At 36.1% G+C, this 27,759-nt stretch overlaps 1 protein-coding gene and 1 pseudogene across 1 annotated transcript; both read right to left on the minus strand.

Moving 5' to 3' along the window:
- Positions 1–6,674: 6,674 nt before the first annotated feature.
- On the minus strand, positions 6,675–16,304 carry LOC149266906 (plant cysteine oxidase 3-like). The gene is made up of 5 exons (XM_089397637.1): positions 15,960–16,304; positions 7,941–8,101; positions 7,547–7,712; positions 7,228–7,431; positions 6,675–7,123 (listed from the first exon to the last, which is right to left on the minus strand). Exons 1-5 carry the CDS (start codon positions 16,105–16,107, stop codon positions 7,002–7,004), a joined length of 801 nt encoding a protein of 266 aa, XP_089253763.1. The 5' UTR covers positions 16,108–16,304; the 3' UTR covers positions 6,675–7,001.
- Positions 16,305–22,203: 5,899 nt separating this feature from the next.
- On the minus strand, positions 22,204–23,052 carry LOC149266907 (putative aquaporin PIP2-8 pseudogene; annotated as a pseudogene).
- Between the last annotated feature and the right edge of the window lie 4,707 nt (positions 23,053–27,759).

Consider the following 27,759-nt stretch of genomic DNA (forward strand, 5'->3'; position numbering starts at 1 on the left):
CATTAGAGTCTATGGAATCATGATTAACATTACTTTTGTTCACATCATGAGTTTCCTTTACAACCTTTTCACCATTAGTAAGTATTTCTTGTAGAAAATTTGTCAAATCTGTCTTCAAATCTGCCATATCTGTCTTCAAATCTGCCATCGTATCATCCATCTTAGCTTCCATGCCCTTTATCTTAGATTCTACGCCATTTATCTTAGATTCTACGCCATTTATCTTAGATTCGACGCCATTTATCTTAGCTTCTGTTAGCTTTTGTGAGCGTGACATTTGTTGCACTTGTTCTTGTAATTTTGATATATCATGTAGCATTTCTTCCTCTTCTTCATGAGTCATGCTAGAGCTTTCAGGTTCCTTACTAGGTGTTTGCATTTTCTTTCCTCGGGGCATCAGTTACCGATAATAATTCTTTACTATGCCCTTTGAATTCCGTTAAACCAAGCTTACACAAAAATTTAAAAAAAAACTACACACCTTTTTTCACTTTGTAGAAGCCTGATATTGAATCTGATGTATCTCTGTAATTTCAGATCATCCAGTTCTAAAATTGCGACCTGTAGTATCCTTCTGTGTCCTCTTTCCAATGCCACAAGTCTGACCCAAATTGGATTCTCCAAGGAAGAGTTATGTGAAATCTCCCACAGTGACTTGCTTCTAGACTAGTTCAGTAGAGCGAACTTGTACGACATGCCACGAGTCACTGTTTCAACCTTTGGATCTGAAACATGCATACAAGAAACTACAGTCTGTCCTCTTTTCTGTACCTTCTTACGAAATTTCAATCCGATCCTCAGAGAGAAAGTTATGACGATTTTCCCCAGGTCACCTGTTTTGAATGTAATTCAGGAGTCTACAAAAATACCCACTTCCACAGATCATATCTCCTCAAATATCGCGCGAAAAGCTCTGAAATTCGGACCCAAGATTCAGCACGATTTCTTCTCAAATGGGTTTTTTTTGCGACTTCTGAAACGTCACAGAAAAAAAGTTATAGCGAAAATGCCACGATGACCTGTTTGGAGCAGCGAAACCCTAGAATCCAAAGCTCTGATAGCAAATGTTATGAAACCAGCTCAAGAAAAGATAGAAAAGATAAATCCATGCCTTAGAATTTAGCCTCTTCGAGGGGGAAACCTCCTTTACATTACATAAATGAACAAATCTTGGATGATTCAAATGAAAAAACCTCCTTTCTATATATAGGAGTCTAAGGAGTCACAATATAATCCAGCCAACCTAACAATAATAGTATAAAGCCACAAAAATAACAATAGAGGGATTCTATGGGGCACAGAAATAACAACATGGGGTAATAGGGGCACAACAATATAAATAAGGGGTATAACTACAATAGTAATGGGGTAATCACTAGTATTATAGGGACCCAACACCATAACTTGTTTTTGTAGCAGCAATAAGTCATGAATATTGATGTGTTTGAATCTTTGATGCCAAATATTCTCTGATATCATCATTGTTGAAGTCAAATCTTGGTGTGGAACACTTGTAACATTTAACTTGTACATGCCTCCAACTCGTATTCTAGTGAAACTGGTTTCTATTTATCCAACAAATCCTTTCTAACACAATAGGTTTTAAAAAACTCTACCTTTAGAATCTGATCTACAATCATAGAGACAGAGATCAAATTATTTTTAATGTTAGGTACATATATCACATTCTGGATGCGCCTGATATTACCATCAAGAAATATCACAGGAATGTCTCCATACTCTTTAGTCTTATAGGCTCTATCATCACCAAGTTAGATATTAGCACCACTGCTAGTTTCTTTAAAACTTTCAAATCAATGCTTATTACCTGTCATGTGAGTGGATACTCCAGAATCCACAAACCAGGTTTCAACCTCATCAATATCAGCGGTAAGAGAAGAATCAGACACAAATAATTTGAGGTCATGATTGTGATTTTCATTAGCAGAATGGCTTGTATGCTTCTTATGCCCGTGTCTGGCTTCATCAACCTTATTTTTATAAAAATGTTCAGAAATGTGACCATATTTACCATAGTAAAAACGCTTGATTCCTGAATGAATTATGGTCGAAGACATACCTTGAAGTGGCTTTCTCTAGGGTCTACCAATGCTTTTCTGTCCTGCTCTTGGTTTCCCTCTGAAAGGATTTTTCTTCGCCATCAATGCGAGATCTGCATTCTGAGGCTTTAGGTTCATCCACCTCTCTTCTTCTTGCATCAAGAATCATCCTTGTCAAGTCTTCGAAAGTGTGGGCTTTCTCCTTCACGTTTTTCCCTGTAGTAAACATCTGATAATCATCAGTCATACTATTCATGGTAATCGCGACAAGATCAGTGTTTGACACTTTCTCCCCTATATAGCCCAGCTTGTCTCTCAGCTCTTTGATCCAAGAGATTAATGCAAAAACTAATTCATTCTCCTCCATTATGATGGATAGAATGTTACTCTTCAGGAATAGTAAGCGATTCATATTCTTTATTTGATACAGATCCTTGAGACTCACCCAAATATCATTTGCAGATTTACACTCTCTAATGTGAGGGATAATGCAGACTTTCACTGGTAGTTTCAACAACACCTTTTCTTTTTTCTCCCTCTTCTCCCAATCTTCAATTGTTTCAATTGTTCCACCTTTGGCTATAGTCAGTTTCACTTCATCCCCATTCGTAATCGCCCACGCATGTTGCCCCTCATGTAGTGTTTGCAATTTGAATTTCCAATTTGAATAATTCTACCCATCGAACTTATTTCTCTCATTCTAGTACACTTATTCCATGTGATTATTCATTGTGACTAGATCGATCTATGTATCTACCTCAAGATCTTCAATCTCCAATAGTTGATCCGGCCAATAGCAAAATTACACAGGCGATCTCAAAAAAAAAGAAAAAAGTACCAAAGGGGGAAATATTTGAGGTGATATCCAAGACTCGACATCTGATCCAATCCTCAAAAGGACCTTAACAATGATCTCCCAAACGATCAACAGGATCTATGCAACCACGATCTACAGAGACCCAGATCTGGGTTGGTCCACAATGATCAATCCACACAACTGATCTAGAACCCAATCCACTGCACCATCATAGATTTATAGTGTCACATCCGTGCTTTTTGCCCATGCTGCCAGAGAAATTTTCCAAGGAAAGGTCGATCAATGCATTTTTAGACCTTGAATTTCATGTTTCTTCCTTCTTTAGCTAGCACGGGAAAGAGGGAAAAAACTCGCATTGCTGCAATTATGTACAATAGAAAAAACCCGCTTCTCTTGAGCCACCAAGGCTCCATGCTTCAGCCACAAAGGCTCACGACACACCCATCCTAATCAAACTCTCTCCAATAATACAATATTCTCCATTATTTTCAACTATCTGCAATAGCTACACTAATGCGCCCCTTCACACCAAACTCACTCACCATTTTTTTTACATTGTCAACACGAGGTTGAAATTGGGAGCTTACCCAAATATTCGACATGGCTCAACCTTAGATCTTTCCTTGGGTTGCAGCTAACACATAAGATCAGCTTGACACTAGGCTGTAACCTCCTTTGATCTTCCTGCGGGCTAAAAGTCGAACCACCTTCTATTGGGGGGTTTAGCGACCAAAAGCTCGCAACACAAATACAAATCCAACATGGCTTCACCGATATCCACTATCATGACAACAGTGATCAGATCAACTCTCCACGCACAACGATCAACTCTTCAAAACAACAATGGAAACACTCATCACAACAGTGACTTAAAAAAATCACACAACTTGTAAGAGGATAACAGTCCCACACACACTTCCATGCTGAGTAACAATCCACACGAGCTTGAATTTCTCAGGAACTACGCAAAAGAGGCTCTTCACACACAGATCAACTCTCCATATTAGAGATTAGTTTTGCAACATAATCAACAATAGATGTGGTGATGTTTCCTCCACATATTGCAAGAAAAGCCCATGAATCAAACAATATATGTGACAGTTGCACTTGTCTTTACATATATGTCTACCATTACTGCACAAAATCTCAATAGGAAAGCAAGGTCTAACTGTGAGAACTTCTTCAAGACAGGCAGCATATAATTTGTAATATCTAGATCTCGCCTGTGGTGGAATAGAACCACAACATAAACACTTATAGGAAAGCATGCAAGTTTGTAGCCAAGTGGCTCCATTCACTATAATTTCAACACAACAATGCACAAGATCTTTGTCACACCATACACAGGGCTCAAGAAATTCTTCAATAAGCCACAAGTGCTCCATCTTTTAATCAACACGCTTGCTTCTTCGACACCTCCAATCATAAGCAACAACACCTCTTTCAATAAATGAAATCACACGACATAGGCTTCAATGAAACAAGACTTGACTCAACACCTTTCGGTGAGTCCCTTCAATGCTCAACACGCACCCCACGACCCTCACTCACGACCCTCGCTCCGATACCATATCAAGGATAACACTGAACACGAAAGTTTGGATATTTCATTTACAAACATTGCATTTTATACTTGAATCGAGTTGGAGATTCAACAATAAATCTTACAGACTAAAAAGGTTGTGGGTCCAGGCCACTAAAAAGTCAGTCTAGCTCAGGGTTTGGGCACTTGGATTGGTTGTTTAGCTCCCAGGTTTCATGTAATCCCTGTAGGATGTCATTTTGTGGTTGGTAAGTTCCAGTTGTCGGTCCCATTTTTTTAATTGGATCTAGGAGGTTGGGTCATGTTATAGTAGCTCTTCGTCTCATGTTTACCCTAGTAGGGCGGTAAAACTGGGTAAATGTGGGAGGGGTGGTTACAAGTATAGATTCAAGTAACCATCAAATTGAGTTGAACAACATTGTTTCTTAAAATATTAATGTTCTCTCATGCATGCACACACTTGCATCTCTGCACTCAGTGCCACTAGACATTAGATCATTCACGAACCAATATTCAAAACTATATTTGTTGACTTTCATATGTCACTGTATTATTGAATTATAAGTTTTAATATTTTACTTTAATGAAGCTATACAAAGATGGCTTTCATTTTGTGAAGTATGGAGGTGTAGAGGAAAGTTATGATAAGGTGGCTTTCATTGTCCAAAATGTGGAGATGCGGATGTAGAAATAATGAAAAATTATGGGAAAACGAGCATTCTCGATTGACAAAAAAATGTTGACCCCACACAAAAAGGCCTCGCCTTAATAACACAAAGTGCAAAATGCAAAGATGTGGATAAAGCTTTTATTGTGTGCACTGCAAAAATTTTGTGGAGTGCAAAAGTGTGAATGAAATTATGTGAAGATGGACTTCATTATGTCAAGTATGGAGGTGCAGAGGAAGAAAATGTGACAGTAACTTTCATTGTGCAAGATGCAGAGGTATAGATACGTAAATAACGATAAATTGCGAAGATGCGAGACTTCTTAAGAAACAACAAAATACGAGCCCTACTTATTCAATTAATTAGCAATAGAGGCAAGAACCATTTTTCATTGCAACTATTAATCTTGTTTAAATTCTAATCTATTTATTTAAAATTATCATCATAAATTTAAAAATTCTAAAAATGATAAAATATATATAATATAAAACATTGCCATTAATATAAAATTAAATTATATTCTTAAAAATAAAATAAAAGAACTTAGTATTCATGAATAAATTATTTAAATTTAGAAGTTTCAACTTCTTGTGTCCTTCACATTCCCAACTTACACTTCATAAATTGCCCCACTATGTTTACTTTATGTTTGAGATAAATCTTTCTAGATCTATTAAGCTTTTAGATTTCATGAGAGCATGGAAGCTAGGGCATGATAAAGAGCCAAACTATGCTTTACTTTATCCAAATCTTTTGGAATGTTACTATAAATGCATTTAATAGCCTAATTATTTTGGTTGTAGTAGATATGCATTGCTGATTCTAACCATGCGAATGTTGGGTATCTATACAATCTTTTCTTTGCCCTTCTGTTAGTGTCATTACACAAATGTGGTATGAAATACACCATTAAGAGAAGCTTGATGGAATTTGGATTTGATTTTGTTTGCGACAAGCTAACGTTCAACACATTTTGGATATCCACATTCAATTTTTGACAGTTCTCTTTCTAACGCCCAATCTTTAAGACATTTCTTAGGATGTTAATATCATTCCTTCTAGGAACAAGCAAAGGGGCATCTCTATAATCGTTCTACCATTGGCTCGTATGTATATCCAAACATTTACGCAATTCTTCCAACCATCTTTTCAGCTCTTTCAATTCTTTGAACACATTTTACATCCAAATCAATTTGAGTTTATGACGGAAGCTAGGCGCTCTTATTATCAAGAATCTTAGACTAATCATATCTTGTGTGAACCATCCACGTATACATTTTGAATCCCCTAATATTTGGAGTGTTCTCTGTCAAATGAGAAAAAAAAACACTAGCCAATAACTATTCTTTCAAAATTCCGAGATTAAATAACTACATTTACTAACGAATCCTTAGATTGCTAACTTGGTTCAAACACCAACTAAAAAATAAACAAACCTGTTCACAACACTATTACTGTAAAATTCTGCACAAGAAAACGAAGCAACATAATCAGACGAGCTAAACACCTAATTACAAATCAATCTATTCAATTAAATATCCTGGAAGATTATAACAGTCTTCGTATACACCTAATTAAAGCTCAATCTATTCAATTGATATGTTCAACGATTATAACAGCAGTGTTTTTACAGCCAAATATTGGCCTATATGTAGAACCAAACATAAACATGATCATTGTATGGTTGCACGTACGGAACACTTATTCCACTCCCAAATTAAGTATTGCATTTTGCATGCACGCACTAACGTATGCACTGTTGAGAGTCATCTTCATTTAACTGCACAACCAAACGGACCACATGCCAATGTCCAAAAGCAAAGCAATTACCTAACAATCGCCTTTGATATAAGCAGTCTATAGGCAAAACCGCGTCTATGATACCTATAAAACTAGTTAAGGCAGTAACACGATCAAATAACATTAATGATTGGGCCTGCATATGCTTTCCCTTTAAGGATGAAGTTATCAGGCTTTTCCACTTCTTCCAACCACACAAACCCTTTATGATCGATATCTCCTTGGCTTTTTCTCGCTGTCAAAACACATATCCATAGAAATACACTTCCATAAATCACGATAAAGCAGTTTCTATAGCAATTTAATTAAAGGTTTTCAAGGAAGATCATTAGAGCTTACCCTTACGCAACAGTCGAGTGGAGGAAGGAAAAACACGGTAGTATGCAGGATCCTCTCTATAAGGAGGAGCTAGTACATCCAGCACCGCACAAGATGTTACTGCTGTGAAGGAATGTATGTTGCCCCCTGTTGTTGGATATAATACGGATGATTCACAATATGGAGCTCTTATAACACCGTCCGATTTCAACTCTGCAAGTCTCACTGTAAAAGACAAATGCGTAATAGCAGGATCATCAATAAATAGAATATTTCAGTGTTCTTATCTCGACGCAATTACATGATTGTTAAGAAATATTTTAATCACGAACTGGCTTACATCCTGGTGGGTGAGAATATTGGTGGTTGGAATTGTTGGATATGGGATCAAACCAATCATAAGACTTGACATGCATTGTGCCATACAAAAGCTTGCTTACCACTGTCATGCCACGATGATCGTGGAGTGGAATTATTGCTGATCTAGGTAAACAAAAGATTCCCATCTGAGGGATCAGAAGAAAACCATCAGTTGCAGCGAATATTTGGCAATAGTCACAACCCTCGCTTATATCCACATGAACCCCAAACACATTGAGTGGCAAGACAAACTAGTAATTCCGTGTGTGTTTATATATATACATTCTGTCACATGTACTCTTCCTCTATACAATGTTATAAATAGTGAAGCACAAGCAAAATTTAGTGGAATGAGTTGGGTTTTGGTTATTCACCGAAAAATTCTGGCAATCATGAATATGGATATATGTGACCGGCGGAGTCCAACTATCTCCGGATCCTGAACGACTGCGTTCTCTTCTTCTTTTGGCTGTCGTGGAAGAGGAGGAGGTAGAATGTTTCTCGTCAAGGCCCAAGTCTATGGGTTTTACTGTATCTGCAATACGAATTTTCACGATTGGAAAGGACCAAATAAAATAAAAATGATATAGAGATTTGCAGCGATGAGGTTTTCAGACATAAATATTTAACGAAAATAGTTTCAAATTATTCAATGTTAAGAACATTATTAAACTTTGACACAATAAATGATGCATCTGGATCATTTCTTTTTAAATATAAGATGTTTTTACCATCATCAGTACCGAGAAACATTGCGATATAAATCGATACGCTAGGTACAAAATCACAGCTCGTAGACAAAACCCCACAACAAAACTTGAACTTAAACTTGGCTAACTTATATATATTTCTAACATTCTATTGTTAATTTTCGAAGTAGAAGTTAGCGTTAATGATGTTGAAAATATAATTTCAACTGCGATACAGTTGAGCCATGCAGCAGCATGAGGACAATAATCCGTACGTTTCACCAAGGATCAGGAGAAAAATTCGCTTCAACATAAATTTGCAGGCTTAAAGATCCGCTTTAACCTCAGCCGTCAGATCTAACCGATCAACGGTCCAGATCGCGTCGGCGTATCGGCAAGTCGGCATATCGGCGGGTTGGAGCATCGGAGGCAGGCAGCGGCAGCGATATGAAATATCGCCGACGAGCGATCGCCGATATCGCATCGGCGAAGTCGAAGTGAAGGACTTATAAAGAAGCTTTTGTGTTTGCGATGAGCGATCGCCGATATTGCTATCGGCACATCGCTATCGGCAATGTCATAGGGTCGGGGTCTTTAACATGAGTAAAGTTGCGATGCGATGAAGCGCGGACCCGATGGCTTCCCAAAACCAAATTGTATAATGTTTGAAATCCACCCAAAGGCAAATTATTTGTATTTTGCAGCGTTTATGTATGTTTTCAAATATATGGAGAAACAAAGAATTGGCGCGGAGGCAGTTAAAGTGAGCATGGAACAGTACAACGTAGCAGGTAGAAGCTTTCAATTTACAGCATGGCCGAGAAGGAAGCAGGTTGCGTTCAAGCTCCTGCACATTGAATTTCCAGCGACCACAGTTAATGTTTTTTCAGACGAGGACGAGAAGGACAGCCTCGAGCAGTTCCCAGTATGGGACGCCATTTTTGTTCATTAAAACTACTCAGATTTTGTATGTAAGTTAGCAGTGTGCATTGTAATTGTTGGCGTGATAGTGTGTGAAAAAAAAGGGTGAAGTGCAGCAGCGCAAGTGTATGTTTGCAATATGCAGCAGCGTAGACTGTAATGAATGAATTTTTTTTTGGTAAATCCCTCTGAACAGCAGAGGAAGAATATTGTATCAGGATTTTCATTTTAATGAATACAGATCCTAGTTTATGGGTGTAATACTCTGTTCTGATAAATAATTTTTAGCTTTCCGCTGTGTGAAAATCCTGGAGAGAAACAGAGCATTGTTCTCTATGTGCATTTTATATTGTGTTTTTGGGATTTTGACACATAAAAATTCCCAACAGTGGTATCGGAGCTAATCCAGGCTCTTTGAAGCAGTCAAAGAAGCTGAAGGAAAGACTTTTGCTGTAGCACCTTCTCTAGTAGAGCGAAGTTCAGCAAAAGAATCCAAGTTAAAAGAGAAAGAATGGCAGGCACCAGCACCAGCAATAGTATGGGTATGCAGTTCCCACTATTCGATGGCAGAAATTATGACTATTGGGCAATAACAATGAAAGCCCTCTTTGCTTCCCAAGACTTATGGGAAATTGTTGAGGATGGTTTTGAACAACCAGCAGATGAAAATGAGTTTAATGCATTAACTCAGGGAGAGAAGGATCTGTTGAAAAGCCACAAGAAGAAGGACTCAAAAGCCCTCTTCTTCTTGTATCAAGCAGTGCATGGAAGCGTGTTTCCAAGATTAGCAGCAGCTAAGTCATCCAAAGAAGCATGGCAAACTCTCAAAACAGCCTATCAAGGAATGGAGAAAGTGAAGACAGCAAAACTACAATTGCTGAGAAAAGATTTTGAGAATCTGTGCATGAAGGAGTCAGATAATATTGACTCATTCTTCACTCAAGTAATTGGCCTGGTTACACAAATAAGATCTCATGGAGAGATGCTTGAAGAAAGGAGGATTGTGGAGAAAATATTGAGGGTCTTACCCTCAAAGTTTGAAGCGATTGTCACCACCATAGAAGAGACAAAGGATCTCTCAAACTTCTCCGTTGATGAGCTTCATGCATCACTGATAACACATGAGCAGAGGTTGAGTAGAAATGAAAACTCATCTCTAGAGCAAGCCTTCAAGACCCAGATGTCCTTTGGAAGAGGAAGAGGTCAAGGCAGAGGAAACAAGAGAGGAAGAGGCAGAAGCCAGAACAGAGGTGTAAAGAACAGTCCAGCAAATACTCAAGGAAGAGGCAGCAATCCAAATCAGAACCAAGGCCAAGGCAGCAGCCAACAAGGAGGACAACATCATGCTCAAGGACAAAGGTATGAAAAATCCAATGTCCAATGCTATTACTGTAAAAAATATGGGCATTATGCCAGTGAGTGTAGGAAAAAGCAGCATGATATGAGTAATAGATCTAATGCAAATATTACTAGAGAAAATGTCAGCCAAGGTAATGTGTTGTTAGCTTGTAATATGGTTGAAACAAATAGTGAAGATATATGGTTTTTAGACTCAGGTTGTAGCAACCATATGACAGGAAACATAGCCTTCTTTTCTGCCCTAGATAAAAATTTGAAATCAGAGGTCACACTAGGAACTGATAGTAAAGTGTCTGTTATGGGAAAATGGGAGGTAAAAATATTTACAAAGCAAGGTGAAAAGAAAACCATAGCAGATGTCTACTATGTCCCTGGAATGAGATGTAACCTCTTGAGTATTGGACAGCTTGTCCAAAAGGGTTACAATGTTTACTTTGTAAATGATGTGTGCACCATCATGGACATACCACCCAGCAAAAGATGCATTGCTGAAGTAAAGATGACAAGGAACAGGATGTTCCCTCTCCGGATCAGGGCAGACTTGAAGAACAAGAAGGAAATGGCAGCAGTTACCCAAGAGGCCTTCCAAAGTGTGCCAAAGGATGAGAACTGGTTATGGCACTTGAGATTCGGGCATCTAAATTTTGGAGGTCTAAACCTATTAAGCAGAAAAGGAATGGTAAGAGGATTACCATTGATAGAGAAGCCGGACAGCCTTTGTGAAGGTTGTATATTGGGCAAACAACATAGAGAGAGTTTTCCATCAGGGAAAAGTATAAGGGCAAAGGCACCCTTAGAGATTATCCACTCAGATTTGTGTGGACCAATGCAAGCTCCATCATTAGCTGGCAGCCTATATTTCTTGACATTCATTGATGATTTTACAAGAAAGACTTGGATATATTTCCTCAAGAACAAAAGTGAAGTCTTTGAGAAATTCCAAAACTTCAAAGCACTTGTGGAGAACCAAAGCGGGCTGCACATAAAAGTATTAAGAACTGATAGAGGAGGTGAGTATATCTCCAATGAATTCCTAAAGTTCTGTAGAGAAAATGGAATTCATAAACAGTTTACAACACGGTACACCCCACAGCAAAATGGAGTTGCTGAAAGGAAGAACAGAACCATTATGGATATGGCGAGGAGCATGTTGAAGGCAAAGCATTTGCCAAATGAGTATTGGGCTGAAGCTGTACATTGTGCAGTGTATATTTTGAACAGGTGTCCTACAAAAGCAGTCATGAACAAAGTGCCAGAAGAGGCATGGAGTGGGAGAAAGCAAGGAGTCACCCACATGAGAGTTTTTGGATGTGTGGCCTACGCACACATACCAGATCAGCTAAGGAGGAAGTTGGACAGCAAAGGGGAGAAATGCATCTTCATTGGATACAGTGAGGAATCCAAAGCCTACAGGTTGTATATCCCATCTACCAAGAAGTTTTTTGTCAGCAAAGATGTTCAATTCATTGAAGAGGAAGCTTGGGATGGAAGCATAGAGAAAACAGTGAATGTTAAAAACTGTTTGTCTCATGATGAAGATGAAGAGGAGGTGGCTGAAATGAATCCCCAAACAGCAGCACCAACACAAGAACAGCAAGGTACACCATTGAGGATAAATGAAAGTGCTTCTCCAAGCACACCACAAGGAGGAAATTCAAGTGCATCCTCAAGCACTTGCAGACCAAGTGAAAGAGGTAAAAAGTTCAGAAACTTAAGTGACATTTATAATGAAGGAATGAATTCCTTATTTGCCTTGTATTGTCATGTTGATGATCCTATTCATTTCGAAAATGCAATTAAAGATAAGAAATGGATAGAAGCTATGGATGAGGAGATGAAAGCCATAAAAAGAAACAAGACATGGGATTTGGTAGAGCTACCAAAAGGTAAAGAAGTTATTGGAGTCAAATGGGTCTATAAGACCAAATGCAATGCTGAAGGCAAGAGAGAAAGACACAAGGCAAGGCTTGTTGTCAAAGGGTACAAGCAGCAATATGGGAGAGATTACGAAGAGACTTTCGCACCGGTTGCAAGAATGGAAACCGTGAGAACAGTGTTGTCCATAGCAGCTCAAAACAAATGGAAAGTCTACCAAATGGATGTGAAATCAGCATTCCTAAATGGAGTGTTAATGGAAGAGGTTTATGTGGAACAGCCTCTCGGATATGAGAAGAAAGGTGAAGAGCACAAAGTGTGCAAATTGAAGAAAGCTCTTTATGGGCTGAAGCAAGCGCCAAGAGCATGGTACAGCAGGATAGATTCATATCTATTGGATAATGAATTCGACAAGTGTGAAGGAGAACCCACAGTCTACATCAAGGAAAATGATGGTAAAATTTTAATTGTTGTCTTGTATGTAGATGATGTTATTTTCACTGGAAATGATATTTATCTTATTGAGAATTTTAAATCAGTCATGAAAGAGGAATTTGAAATGACTGACATGGGTTTCTTGAGATACTTCTTAGGCATAGAAGTAGATCAAAATGAAAAAGGAATTTTTATATCTCAAGCAAGATATGTAAATCAAGTTTTGGGCAGATTTAAGATGGAAGAATGCAAGGCAGCAATCACTCCCACAGTGATGGGATTAAAACTCAACAGAGAGGACAGCAGCAAGGATTTTGATCCTAGCTTGTATAAAAGCATTGTGGGCAGCCTTATGTATTTAACAGCAACTAGGCCTGATTTAATGTATGTTGTTAGTTTAATTTCCAGATTTATGGAGAGGCCAAAGGAGGCACATTGGCAGGCAGCAAAAAGAATTTTGAGGTATGTCAAAGGCACTAAAATGTTTGGAATTCTATATCATGCCTCAGAACATTCAGATTTGGTTGGATACACTGACAGTGATTGGGCTGGAAGTGTAGATGATCGGAAGAGCACTTCCGGTTATGTATTTCATATGGGTTCAGGAGCCATTTCATGGGCTTCCAAGAAACAGCCAATTGTGGCGTTGTCTACAGCAGAAGCAGAGTACGTGGCAGCTACAGCAGCAGCATGTCAAGGAGTGTGGATGAGAAGAATGTTGAGGAGCTTAGGCCAAGAGCAGGCAAAAGCAACAGTAATTTATTGTGACAATAGCTCTGCTATTGCACTGTCCAAGAATTCTGTGTTTCACAAACGAACCAAACACATTGACACAAAGTTCCATTACATCAGAGAATTGGTGGTTAATGGAGAAATCAGTTTACAACATTGCAGGACTCAGGAACAGCTTGCAGATATTTTAACAAAGCCTTTGGATCAGAAAAGCTTTGAATTTTTGAGGAAGTGTCTCGGTATGACCGAATGCCCAACAGTTGAAATTAAAGGGGAGTGTTGAAAATATAATTTCAACTGCGATACAGTTGAGCCATGCAGCAGCATGAGGACAATAAACCGTACGTTTCACCAAGGATCAGGAGAAAAATTCGCTTCAACATAAATTTGCAGGCTTAAAGATCCGCTTTAACCTCAGCCGTCAGATCTAACCGATCAACGGTCCAGATCGCGTCGGCGTATCGGGAAGTCGGCATATCGGCGGGTTGGAGCATCGGAGGCAGGCAACAGCAGCGATATGAAATATCGCCGACGAGCGATCGCCGATATCGCATCGGCGAAGTCGAAGTGAAGGACTTATAAAGAAGCTTTTGTGTTTGCGATGAGCGATCGCCGATATTGCTATCGGCACTTCGCTATCGGCAATGTCATAGGGTCGGGGTCTTCAACATGAGTAAAGTTGCGATGCGATGAAGCGCGGACCCGATGGCTTCCCAAAACCAAATTGTATAATGTTTGAAATCCACCCAAAGGCAAATTATTTGTATTTTGCAGCGTTTATGTATGTTTTCAAATATATGGAGAAACAAAGAATTGGCGCGGAGGCAGTTAAAGTGAGCATGGAACAGTACAACGTAGCAGGTAGAAGCTTTCAATTTACAGCATGGCCGAGAAGGAAGCAGGTTGCGTTCAAGCTCCTGCACATTGAATTTCCAGCGACCACAGTTAATGTTTTTTCAGACGAGGACGAGAAGGACAGCCTCGAGCAGTTCCCAGTATGGGACGCCATTTTTGTTCATTAAAACTACTCAGATTTTGTATGTAAGTTAGCAGTGTGCATTGTAATTGTTGGCGTGATAGTGTGTGAAAAAAAAGGGTGAAGCGCAGCAGCGCAAGTGTATGTTTGCAATATGCAGCAGCGTAGACTGTAATGAATGAATTTATTTTTGGTAAATCCCTCTGAACAGCAGAGGAAGAATATTGTATCAGGATTTTCATTTTAATGAATACAGATCCTAGTTTATGGGTGTGATACTCTGTTCTGATAAATAATTTTTAGCTTTCCGCTGTGTGAAAATCCTCGAGAGAAACAGAGCATTGTTCTCTGTGTGCATTTTATATTGTGTTTTTGGGATTTTGACACATAAAAATTCCCAACAAATGACAAGTAAAATAATTCCTCTGACCAGGTCATTCATAGACTTGTATTCGTCCCTTTATACTGATAGAATTGTAAAATATATCACTCTTTTCTTCTCATCATGAAATAATTAGATAGTCGTGTGATTTCAATCTAACTTAAAAGTGTTTCTATTGATTTTGATATAAGTCTTACATTGAATTAATAAATTTATGAACGTCCTTTTACAGTTAAAAATGTGAATGCTTGTAAAATATATAAGCGAACAGTCTTCATTTCATCCTGGAATAATTACACCTTCACATTATCTCGTTCCGAGCTAAACCTGGAAAGTCATTTATACCTTATGTCTAATTTTGAAGAAGCACGGCATCTTAACCTGAAATTTTATGAAGAAATTACATGGTCCCAAATATTCTGCGAACACATCGTTAGTCCTGGACCATTTGTCTCTATTACAAGTGCTGCTTGGTCGTATGACCAGTTAAGAAGGCGTCTCTGAGTTACCTATATATGGGTCGCAAAGTTTAAAATACGCTTTACTGATTTTTGATATAAATTTCTTAGGGCTTCATGGTCCTCCTCTTTCAATTAAAACCTAACTACTTCAGAAATATATATATTAAATTTTTCCTTTTCATCCTGAAATAATTTTGAAATAAATACAGCCTCACATGGTCTCAGCGTGATCCAAAACCCCCATAGATACGGAGGATTAAAAAAACAGGGGATTTAAAAAACCAAAGTTTCTAAAAGATTCATTATAGCTATCCTACGACCATTATCTTTATATGGTATAAATAGATTACTGATAAATTGTACTGTTAAAAACATTTAGCTTTTCTCAAAGAAAAAAAACGTCTGTATATGTATTATACCCCACTAGAATCAGATCACCTGATTTGGCTTCCATGAGGGACAACAATTTAAGAGGGTACTTATTAATTATTGTGTCTCCTGCACCCTCAATTCTGAGATGATAAATATATACAAAAGACAAAAGCACGATTAAATGGAGTTACCCAAAAGAGACGTTAATCTCTGAATGGCCTCTGGTACTGGAGTTATATGTGGAGCTGCTGAGGGAGTAAAGGTTTCATTGCAAAGCTCGTAAATCATCTGCACTACGTTACTACTGCTCATTTGCGCTACGTAAGTAGAATCTTCCATTGTTCTTAGTCTTTTTAAGCGACAGGACCACCAGGTAGAGCTGTAACATCCCTTAACTATAGCTGCTTGGCTATTTTTAATATGAATCCGAGCAGTTGCTGAAAACCCAAAGTTAACTTTATAATAAAATCTGTATTTATGGGATGCAGTTGCAGGAGATGGTAATTGGAGACGATCGCCTAAGACTAAAGATTGATCAAAACATTCAAAACTGATGGCCACGCAACCGAATTTTTTCATGGTTTTGGGAAGCAACAGGAAAGAAAACCAGGGGCTGTCTACGTGAATTTACATATACAATGGGCTGCTAGACGGTCGTCTCGACAGAAGAGGACGGAATTTTCAACACGTTTTTCTATGGAATTTGTTTTACTTTTAAAATTTGCATTCGAAGTCAATTATCGAATAGGAAATGGGATTGTTCCTCCACCTCCGGAATGGAAATATTTCGTCTGTTTATATTTGTTAAAGTGTATCCAGCTCGGTAAATAAATATATTACTAGTATTTTTTAGGCATAGGGTGAATCCGTAACTGTCATATTTAATCTAAGGAAACTCAGGATCAATTTTCGTAATTGCTACTATAACATCAAAAGTACATCCAACAACAAGTAGATATGCTAATTTCTTATGATTTCTCAAGGATAAAGGAGCCACTATAACACCAAAATACATCCAACAACCTGCAAGCAGATATACTAATTTCCATCCAACAACCTGCAAGTAGATATGCTAATTTCTTATGATTTCTCAAGGATAAAGGAGCCACTATAACACCAAAATACATCCAACAACCTGCAAGCAGATATACTAATTTCTTATGATTTTCTTATGATTTCTCAAGGATAAAGGAGCCACTATAATACCAAAAGTACATCCAACAACCTGCAAACAGATATACTAATTTCTTATGATTTTGACAAGAGCGGAGACTCAAAGATAAAGAGAGTCTAGGAATCTACTCCTTGAGCCGCACACCATACCATGATAATATACTCAGTGTGATTTGACCCCTGACCTCATAACTTTCACCCAACAAACTCAGCGCTACACCGGTATTTTGGACACTTAAAAAATACAGATATTTATGGGCTAATCTTCCTAGTTGGTACGAATACAAAAATGATTGTGTAGTAATAAAAAAAAGCATGTTCCTGATTGGTGAGGGTATATGGTCAATTCGTAAAGGATCAACTGAACAGGTGATTGATCATACAACTTGGTAAGTGGAAAGCACTCCCGTGACGAAAATTTTAAATCAATTTGCATAGGCTATTCCGTGATAAAAAAATTAAATATATTAACTGATTTGCTTGGTTTCATATAAGGACGTCTTTTAGGTCAAAAATGTTAACGATTTTTATTATCTTATACGAATATACATAGAAATATGCATATTGCGGTCCCCACAAGCGAAACAAAAGCTTTCAAGGCTCCGGAATTTCTGGAGGGTAGCCGTTAGATTGGTCATGCATTTGAAATGGGAAAGCCGTAAGAAAACTATAAAAGGAAAGACACGTTATGAATAAAACATTTTTTAGAAATTTCCCTCGGCAATAAATCTTTTTAAATGTAATTTTAGATTTGCTGTTGTCTAATTAGTTGGAGGAATTGCTCGGAAAGTTATGGAATTTCTGGGCTCGGCAAAGATTTTTGTAAATCCAAGTTATAATTGTTAAACTTGAAAATTTTGGGTGTCCAAGACATTTTTGATTGTGCTGAATCCATTTCCACCATCAAAAACATTATTCAAACACTCCCTTTACAAGATTTTTTGAATTTTTTTGCCCAGATTCTAGCCATTTTCGGCCGTCTGGGCAATTCCTCCCCCTTGATAGACACTCCTTTTAGATTTAGGATAACACTTTATTATGGTGGTAAAGCTTTTTAAATGTAAATTTATATTTTTGAAAAGTGTTTGTTTTTTTAATTTTATCTTATATTTTTTAATGAATATATGTATATTCAAAGTGTTTTTTTTTAATGGTTAGGCTAGGCATTGTCTACTTTTTTCACCTCTAATTAACATTTGTCCCTCTACATTTTTGACATGGGTCAACTTTAACTTACCAAAAAAAGAATTACACATCTTATTTTAAAATGGACCATTTTGCTAAATAAAAATTTCTTATAGGAACTAATTAGAATTAGAATAATCTCAAATCCCTAGGAAATTTGTGGGTGGGGAGTCACCTGGCACAAATCTAATCTTTCCTAGGAAATTTGTGGGTGGGGAGCCACCTCGCACAAATCTAATCTTTTGAATTTATTAGAAGTAATGGACAACTAATAATCAGGAACTTATCATGGAGGAACCTATTAGAATTGAAATAATCTCTAGATATGAATTCTTACCAATAATTATTAGGTGGATGGTAGGATTTAACCTCCATGAAACATTCTAGAATTTTCATAGTAATATACACAAATCAATGATTGAAATTTATCTCCAAACTATTTATGTTTTTTTATCATTTTATTTAAATTAATTAATTAAAAAAATGTTATAGGAACAAGTGTCATATGAAATGAGTTATGATTTTTTGGGCATGTATTATTGATAAGCCATAGTAACATCTCATCATATTATAATAAAACCTATTTACAAATTAAGAATCTCCATGATAAAGTAGGGATAAATATATTCAATTAATTTTTAATATCTAAACTAAAATTAAGTTTGTTATTTATTTATTTTTAATGCTTTTGAAAACAATAATAATAATAATGATAATTTAATTTTAAGATGATGGCTAAATTAGATATTAAATCTATATATGAAATTTTTTCATTTAAAGTTTATAAAAGTATATTTATTTTAATCCTCTTTGAATTTGAACATATAACAGTTTACCAAAGAAACACATACTCTTAACCATATATATATATATATATATATATATATATATTGTTAATATGAAATTGAGATTTATAATTTCTCCATTCCACAATCAAAACAAATTTATGTACACTAAACAATTCAATAAAGTGAAAATTTTCTAAACTACAAATGCATATCATACACTTAATAGGTATTGCTTCAAATCAAGAGTGAAGAGTGTTTATTTATTGTTTCAAATTAAAAACAGGCAAAATGTTTACTCACTCATTATTAAAGAAAAGTAAAGCATAATAACAAAATTATTAATAATGTTAACATTCAAGTGATGGAAAAGTGATCACATCAAGTAAACAACTCACTCTCATTTAAATTAAATATTTCCATTTAAAATTATGTTATAATTATTTTATTTTTTAAATATAAATACTTTTTAAGTTAAATATAGACAGGTAGAGTATGTATGTCTTGCTAGACTTAGTAGTCAAATTTTTGCGCCAAGGTGTTAATCAAATTCACTTTTAACTAGTATTATTTTAAAAAAAAATTCACATTTAAATCTTTATATTGATAAAAACTTGAACATTTTACAATTATATTATATGTTTAAATTACTAAGAAATAAGAAATAGATATGCATCACTATAATATGACATTGAAAATAAAATATAAATAAGTAGGCTCATGCAATAGATCACCCAAGTCATAAAAATTGTTCAAAGAAAAAAGTTCTTATTTTATTAAAATATAATGAATTATCTTCATCTTGGAACTAGGAAATGTGCAAGGATTTTAAGTAGGTTGATTATGATAAGTGTAATCGAATATTTATTTATATATCATAAATAAAAACTAAATAGAATCATTTTTAGGATGTGGTTATAGCCCTTCATATTAAAAACCCATGATACCTACCCATTTTCAGCATGGCATTTTGTTTTACACTATTCTTGATGCTAGTGTATTAATAAATATGATAAGATTTACATTCATTTATGTTCTTTTAAAGATTTCCTTTAGGTGTTTAAGAGATTTTTTTAGGTAGAATGATATAAAATGGGATCAATTTTGTTTTTTAGAACCAATTTACACATATATCATAACCTAAACAATTTTTTTATATAACATAAAATATCTAAATTTTTTATCACGTTCCTATAGAAATTTCAACTTTAGGGATTCTTAAGATAACTCCCACACAGAATTGCTTTAACTAATTATGATAAAGTCCCATTTTAAATCATGTTCAACCAGAGACATTATTAGGTATTTTTTTGTTTAGGAATGGTCATCTTTGACATAAAGACTTCTTAACTATGATTAACTTACATGGTCACTCATTCTTTTGGCACCCACATGAGCTATGGAAAGGCAATTGTAATTAATTTTGGAAAGATGAGAAAGAAAGAAAGAAAATTTTAACATCCATAAGGCTAAAGATAGCCCATGGCACCTTTTGTAAAGTGAAAAACTTGAAAAAAAATATGCACCTCAAGATATTTAATCCTCTTGAAAATGTATCTATATTGGTTCTATATATGCATATAGCATGTGTAACTTTTCATTTTTAAAATTGTATTTTTGAATGCATAAATGGATACAATGCCTTTAAATTTTACTTGGATTGTGTAAACTACACCACATAAATTTGAAATTCCAACAAATCTTTGCTAGACAAAGTTTAAATTTAAATTTAAAACTGGAATCAATGGCTCTAGGAAAATGGCTCCAGATTAATTTAAAATTTTTAAAAGCGGATAGCTAAAATTCTAAAATAAACCCCCTTCTTTATGTTGGTTTCTAAATGTCATGGGATTTGAAGGTTACTCCAATGAAAGGTGCTCTTTGTTTAATCTCATTATCACCACACACTAACTTTAGTCATTTCCTGTGTGCATTTACATTTTTGGTGCCCACGAGGACCTATGGTAATATTTATCCTCATTACCTAGCATGTTATAGCTTGGATATAATATGTATATAACAGTTTGACATAGCGATATGATTGGAAAAAATGGCTTAGCCAGGTGGTTCAAGAAACATTTGTTAGATATGCATTGACACAAGTGTGAGACTATTGCAAGGTTGAACACATTTCCTCGCCTCCATCCTCCACCCTTTAGGTTTTTATCTTTCCTTTGTTGGAACATTTTTGCAGTAACATCATAGGCATGTTCAATTCCTTCAGTGTATATTTGCACCTTAAGGGGCAATTACTAGTTTAAAATTTTCTTCGATTTATAGTTTTTCCTTGGTATGATGAAATAGGGTCTATGTTAAAATAAATGAATATGGGGAAAGTGCGAAGTATTGATGTGAAGAATTAATCTAAAAATAAGCTTTCACAAGAATAATTACTCACACACTACATTAAGGGTGATTATTGAGGATGACCTCAATACTACGGGAAGGGGTGTTTAAGACGATATTTTAATTTCTTCTTAAACAATTTGTTGGCTTTTTAATTGTCTTAAATTAAGACAAAAAGAAAAACAAAATTTTTCCCATCAAGTGCGCAAAATGAAAAATAAACATTTTTGCCTCATTGGGCAGGCTCAATTAAATCATATGTAATTGTCTTAGAAATAAACTTTTATAGCTCAACACACTGGCTCAATTATTTTGTCTTCATTCCTTTGTGGTCCTCTGTTCTCTACCGATGGCTAAGAATCCAATCTTGAAACTAAAGGCTGTCAATTTTCTAGATTCAGAGATCCTTAAAGAAGGTACGTTGGGATCCATAACAAAAGGTGGAACAAGTGGGATGGATAGGTTGATCTAGTGTGTCGAGTTAGGGTAATTGGTCAAGGTTTATGAGAAGAGTTTCATGGAAATGGGGATCATGAATGGGTTTTTGCAGAAAACTGGAATTCTTTCATGGTGATCATGGAGTTTCATGGAAATTTCTAGGTTTTTGTAGACAAATTGAGTTCTTTCCTGATCCATATCGACAGGTAGTTCCATTATTATCACAGAGGGTTTTTGAAGGTGTCCTAATCTTGTATGAATTCCTTTAGCTTGTTCCTACTCTCTGTGGCTTGTTCCCACTCTTTGAGGTCTAGTAGATAACCCTGAGTCTAACTAATAAAATAAATCCTATTTCTACACATTCTATTACTACTCCTATCTTGATTATAGAGTTTTGTTATGAGAGTTATTTCATAGCAAAAACGAGCTCCTCATTATCTCCTAGGGCTTCTCAATAGAATCAATAACATACTTATTTATTACAAGGCCTACTAGAATAGAAGACACTCTAAACATGTGTTTTGTTGTGGAATGACCCCAGGACCTTGATGGCCCCTACTCTTAGAATGTACTGATGATAAGTTGTTGCTCCTTCTGCTCCAAGGAATGGGCCTACCTAGAATATCCACTAATCGTTTAGGGACTTTTGGTGGCCATATATGGGAACTTCTTTGAATCTCCTAGTAAGGTTGATGCATGTGCTAGTAATGGGGATGGTCATGAAATGCACCATGATACTACAAACCTAAAAGGAAATGGAACCAATATAGGGATATGGGAGTCCTAAGCATTACGATTGGGATTTATGGCAAAGAAAACCATGTAAACCAAGACAAAAGTGCCATTGATCTCAACATATAACCTCAATCCTCTAGTGTATCCATGAGCCACAAAGTTGGATCCACCTCCATATTGGTCGTAGTATGATTTCTAGAATTTCTTCACCAGCCCACATCTGCATATGGCTCCTAAACACTGGGCCACCATGTAGAGAATTTCCCTACATAAGGGAACCTTCCTTGCAAAAAACATCCCAAAAGTCACATTCGGGTTGATATCCCCACCTGAAATACTAGCAATGCAGTAGATCAACATAGATATCATTCTTGCAAAATTCCTAAGAAATGCCTAAGAGCCCAACACTGCCATAAGCAGCCTAGTTTCTCTTATGACCAATGACAATGGCCATTGTTATATACAGAAACAACAAAGTGGCAATGGATTCAGCTATGACTACATGGTAGAAGGCCCATAACTTAAAATCTGCAATGTCAAAGAGAGTAGTTGGAGGGAGATATGTGTAGTCCTTTGACACAAATATTTGTTGCTCTACTTCTTTGCCACCTTCCATGGCCATAGTTTTATCTTGAAAAAAAGTTGAAAATTATCATACACGAATTAACAATACCATCAGAAGAAAGGAAGGGAGAGGAAAAAAATGGAGTGGTTAGTAATAGATAACCTTGAGTCTAACAATTTTTTTTGATGTGTTTTTCATGTTTTTTAACTCATGGTTTGTGCTCTTATCTCAAAGTTGGCACCTAGAAAAGGAACCATGACCAGGTATCATTATTTCCTTTCTTTGTATTTAAATTGAATATATCTAAGTTTCAGTAAGGGTTTTTGCAACCCTTTGTGGCCTAGAATTTTTTGGGTTGTTAGGAAAGTCTCACAACCTTCATGTCAAGAATAGACTTATATTTTATTTTTATTTTCTTAATATTTCTCTACAAAAACCCTTCATCAAATTTCTCAGAGCCACTATTTCCAGAGTACCCTTAAGGCAATCTGGTTATCTATAATTATAGTTAATACAAAGTTTGATATTTTAAATGTAAATACTAATAGTGATCTCCTGAGTCTTCTCCTCTGTTGAGTTCACCTGATTATAGCAGGGATTTCGTTTTATATCTCGTTGTGGTAGAATCAACCATTGTGATGGTTATGGTTCAGGAGGACCATGCTCTTAGATATCACATGGTTTATTATCTGATTCGAGGCTTAGTTGGTCCTAAACTTTGATATTCTCATATAGAGAAATTAGCTTTGGCAACATTTCACATTGTTCAGTGACTTCATCATTATATTCTGCTCATAAGACTTTTGGGTTGGCCGATGTCACCCCATTTCATTTTGTCCTCAGTAGGCAAGTGATTGGGGGAAAATATAAAAAATGGATTGTGATCTTATAGGAATTTGATCTTGAATTCATGTTTGCCAAGTCTAAAAAATATTTAGTATTTGCAGAATTGATCTCAGGGTTTCCTTATGAAGAAGGTGTTGTTTATGAAGAATCATTTCCTAATGAACGACTCTTCCTCATTTCTTCACAAGATCCTTGATATGGAGACATCATACTATATCTCCAGAATTCAAAGTTTCCTCTAGATTTTTCAAAGGATGAACATAGAAAATTGTGTCACCTGGCCAAAAATTATGTTTTTATCAGTGACACTTTATATCGTTGTGGGATTGACTTAATCCTTAGATGTTGTTTAACCTTAGAAGAAGTTGAGTCCATTTTAAATGACTGCCACAGTGGAGCTTGTGGAGGTCATCTATCTGGGCTTTTTACAACCCAAAAAATCTTCTGTGCAGGATATTTTTGGCCCTCAATTTTTAAATATAAATGGAAGTAGTCAAAAAGTTCCATGCTTTTCAAATATATACTCAAAAAATGCACACTCATCTAGCTCTTATTTTCCCAATCATCACCGTCGATCCATTCACAAAGTGGAGTATTGATTTTATGACTTGTAACCTGGCTTTGGTGGAAGGTAACAAGCATATTATTGTAGCAATGGACTACTTTACGAAGTGGGCCAAATATATGCCTACTTTTTCCAATGATCGTGAGACAACATCCCTTCTCCTTTTCAACCAAGTCATTTCCCATTTTGATATTTCAAAGGAGATTGTCAGTGAACATGGCAATCACTTCTAGAATAATATTATGCCTGAGTTAGCTTTTAAGTTGGGATTCCAGTAGGAGCATTCATCTCTGTATTATCCTCAAGACAATGGTTAGGTTGAAGTCGTGAATAAATCCCTTAAATTCATCCTACAAACGACAATCACTAAAGCTAGAACCAACTAGCATATCATGCTATATCCTGCACTTTGGGCATATCGCATGTTAGTTAAAACCACCATGGGTTTCACTCCTTTTCAGTTAGTTTACAGTTTGGAATCAATATTCCTTGTATAATGTGAGATTCCATCTCTTAAATTCATAGTTAAACTTCTTCCAGACACATCTAGTCTCAAAGAATGACATATTCATTTGGAACATCTTGATGATCAGCGTCGAGATGTAGCCACAATAAATGAGGCTCATAAAAAGAGATTAAAAACCCAATATGATCAGACTGTGCATCCTAGGGTTTTCTCTGAAGGTGACCCTGCTCTAGTCTTTGACCAAGACAAAGACACCTTGGGGACAGGAAAGTTCTAACCTATGCGGTAAGGTCCATTTATGATTAGAAATGTCTTGAAAAAAGGTGCTTATGATTTGGTCAACTATGACGGAATGTGTTGTCGGAGCCCAAAAGTGGGCTCTATCTTAAGAAGTATTATGACTAGGCTATTTCCTAGCATTTATTTTGTTTTGTAATATTGTACATAGTCATTTATTTCTTTCGATGGGTCTCATGGTAATGGTGATATTTTGGTCTGCTTTAGTAGATATCAGTGGGTGAGATGGTGTATCTAGGATTCGTTGATGGTGCTAGTAGACATAATCAGAACTTAGTTTCCATCGCATGGGTAATTTACTATCCATTTGGTTAGTTGTTAATCGCAAGAGGTACATGTATCGGTTATGCATCCAATAATATGGTTGAATATAGTGTTGTCATTAATTTTCTATCTGAAGCAATATCTTTTGGTATTGAATCATTAGTATTTTATTTATTCACAGTTGGTGGTGACTCAACTAAATAACTTATATCATGTGAAATATTCTTTATTACATCACCAATTTATGAGAGTGAGATTATTGCAAAGATCATTTATTTTTATTACTTTCATTCATATTCCACGGTTTGAAAATTCATTTGTTGATTTATAGCTAACCAAGAATTAGATTGGCATATTAATCATTCATCACATTAAAAATAAAAATACCATGAAATCATTTGTATATATGGTCAGACCATCGAGAAATTGTTTGTATATAGACAGGAATAATATGTTCAAAATATTACAAAATGTGGACAAATGTCCTACAAAATTAGGGATTAGGCCCGATCATGTCCATAAAAGATCAGTCATCTAAAAGCTAAGTTTGCGGGCCTTGCCATAGATGTGCATCATGAAAGTGGAAGATCGCACTCACCACCCATCAAAAGAGTCGCACCCACTCTCGTGGTACTCCCACCACCCACCTCTGAAAACCCTCAAGGAGGTCCTCTATAGATGCCACTAGAACCTGGTGAGTTAGACCCGCCAAGTTCCTCTGCACTGGTTGTAATACCCTCTTGATCTAATTTTTTGTTATCTTTGTGTCTCTCCCACGATGCCTATGTCTAGGTTGACCCTCAAGTCTTACTAGTCAAACATTTTCATCATGATCATATAATTTGGTAAGATTTTTGTTTCAAAAAAAATATTTTTTAACTTCTTAAATATCATATTCATAATAAAAAAATCAAATAAGATAAAATTTAAAAAAAATTACCCATCTTTCCCCATGTAGTGTCGTTTGGAAGGGCCAGATCTAGGTCCTCTCGGTAGTCTATGCTTGCATAGGGATCATTTTCTATGGCTATGATTACCAAAGGAAGAACACATAATCTAATGTTGCTTGGGTGATATCACACCTGCCCATTCGCCTGATCAGATCTCACCATCTGGCCATCCTATGATCTCTAGGACTGTTGATGGTGGTAGACACTCTCGGACAAAGTGTTGTAATTCTCTCAAAGAAGAAGGAGCAAAGTATGCTACCATAGTAAAAATTATTTGTCTTCCCTCGTCTCACCGAAGTTATTATTTTTTCATGCTAGTTAGGAGGCCTATGCACCAATCAAATACTTTGGGTCAAAGGCACTCTACTACCAAGAAAATGGTTGGTCGATAAGCCTAGTGTAGAGCTATCGAGCCTACCACTCTAACGATAGTGAAGAGAATGCTTTGGGTCAAAGGCACTTTACTACCAAGAAAATGGTTGGTCGATAGGCCTAGTGTAGAGCTATCGAGCCTGCCACTCTAACGATAGTGAAGAGAATGATTTTGATTGGCAAGTTGCTAGTATTTTTTATTGGAATTTTAATATGACTTTATGCGTTCCTTCTCTACAATAGATTCCTATGTAATCAGAGACATTTAGGCCTCCTCGGGCCCTCTCTTTTAATAAACTACATCCCCTTTTTGGGATATCCCTGTACTAAAGTTAATATCATCTGTAGTTATTGCCAAGGGAATTTGATCTATCATAAAGACCTCTTGGTCTTGGTCCTAGTAATGGATAAGCATTTCTAGCAATCGAGTTTGGGTTTTCATGTTTGACATCATATAGAATTTGAGCAATCTATAATTTATAAAAGAATTGAATGGTTCTTGATCTCCTAAAAGCTCATTATCAACCTCACTATGCCCTCTTTCCTTCCAAACAATTTACATCCTACAATTTGAGACATTTTCATCCATTAGTTTTTTATTTTATCAAATATGCCTACATATACATGTTTTTTCTGAAAGACAATTGTGTGTACACGCAACTTCTATTTTGAAAATTCACATGTAAGGATTTCTACACACGTATTTCAAAATCCCAACCCACATATGTGCAAAATTAAAATTTTAAATCAAAATACCTACTATGAAAAATATCTAGAATTGATTCATATTGCATGAAATAATCATAAATTGATTTTAGAATTACCTGGAAGTTGTTAATTGACAAATTGGTTGAGGAAATCATTGGTTGTAGATGCCCAAATTTTTCTCCCAAGATCTTAAACTTTCAACACTTACAAGTCAGAATGAGTTCTGGTAAGCACAAATGTCTTTTTATAATGAAATTCTAAAACCCACTTTTTGAAAGTTCATATTTTTCAATTTT

This window comes from Pinus tabuliformis, chromosome 6, assembly GCF_031772625.1.
Source record: "Pinus tabuliformis cultivar Carrire ecotype Pingquan chromosome 6, CPIR1, whole genome shotgun sequence".
In the NCBI taxonomy this organism is placed as follows: domain Eukaryota; kingdom Viridiplantae; phylum Streptophyta; class Pinopsida; order Pinales; family Pinaceae; genus Pinus; species Pinus tabuliformis.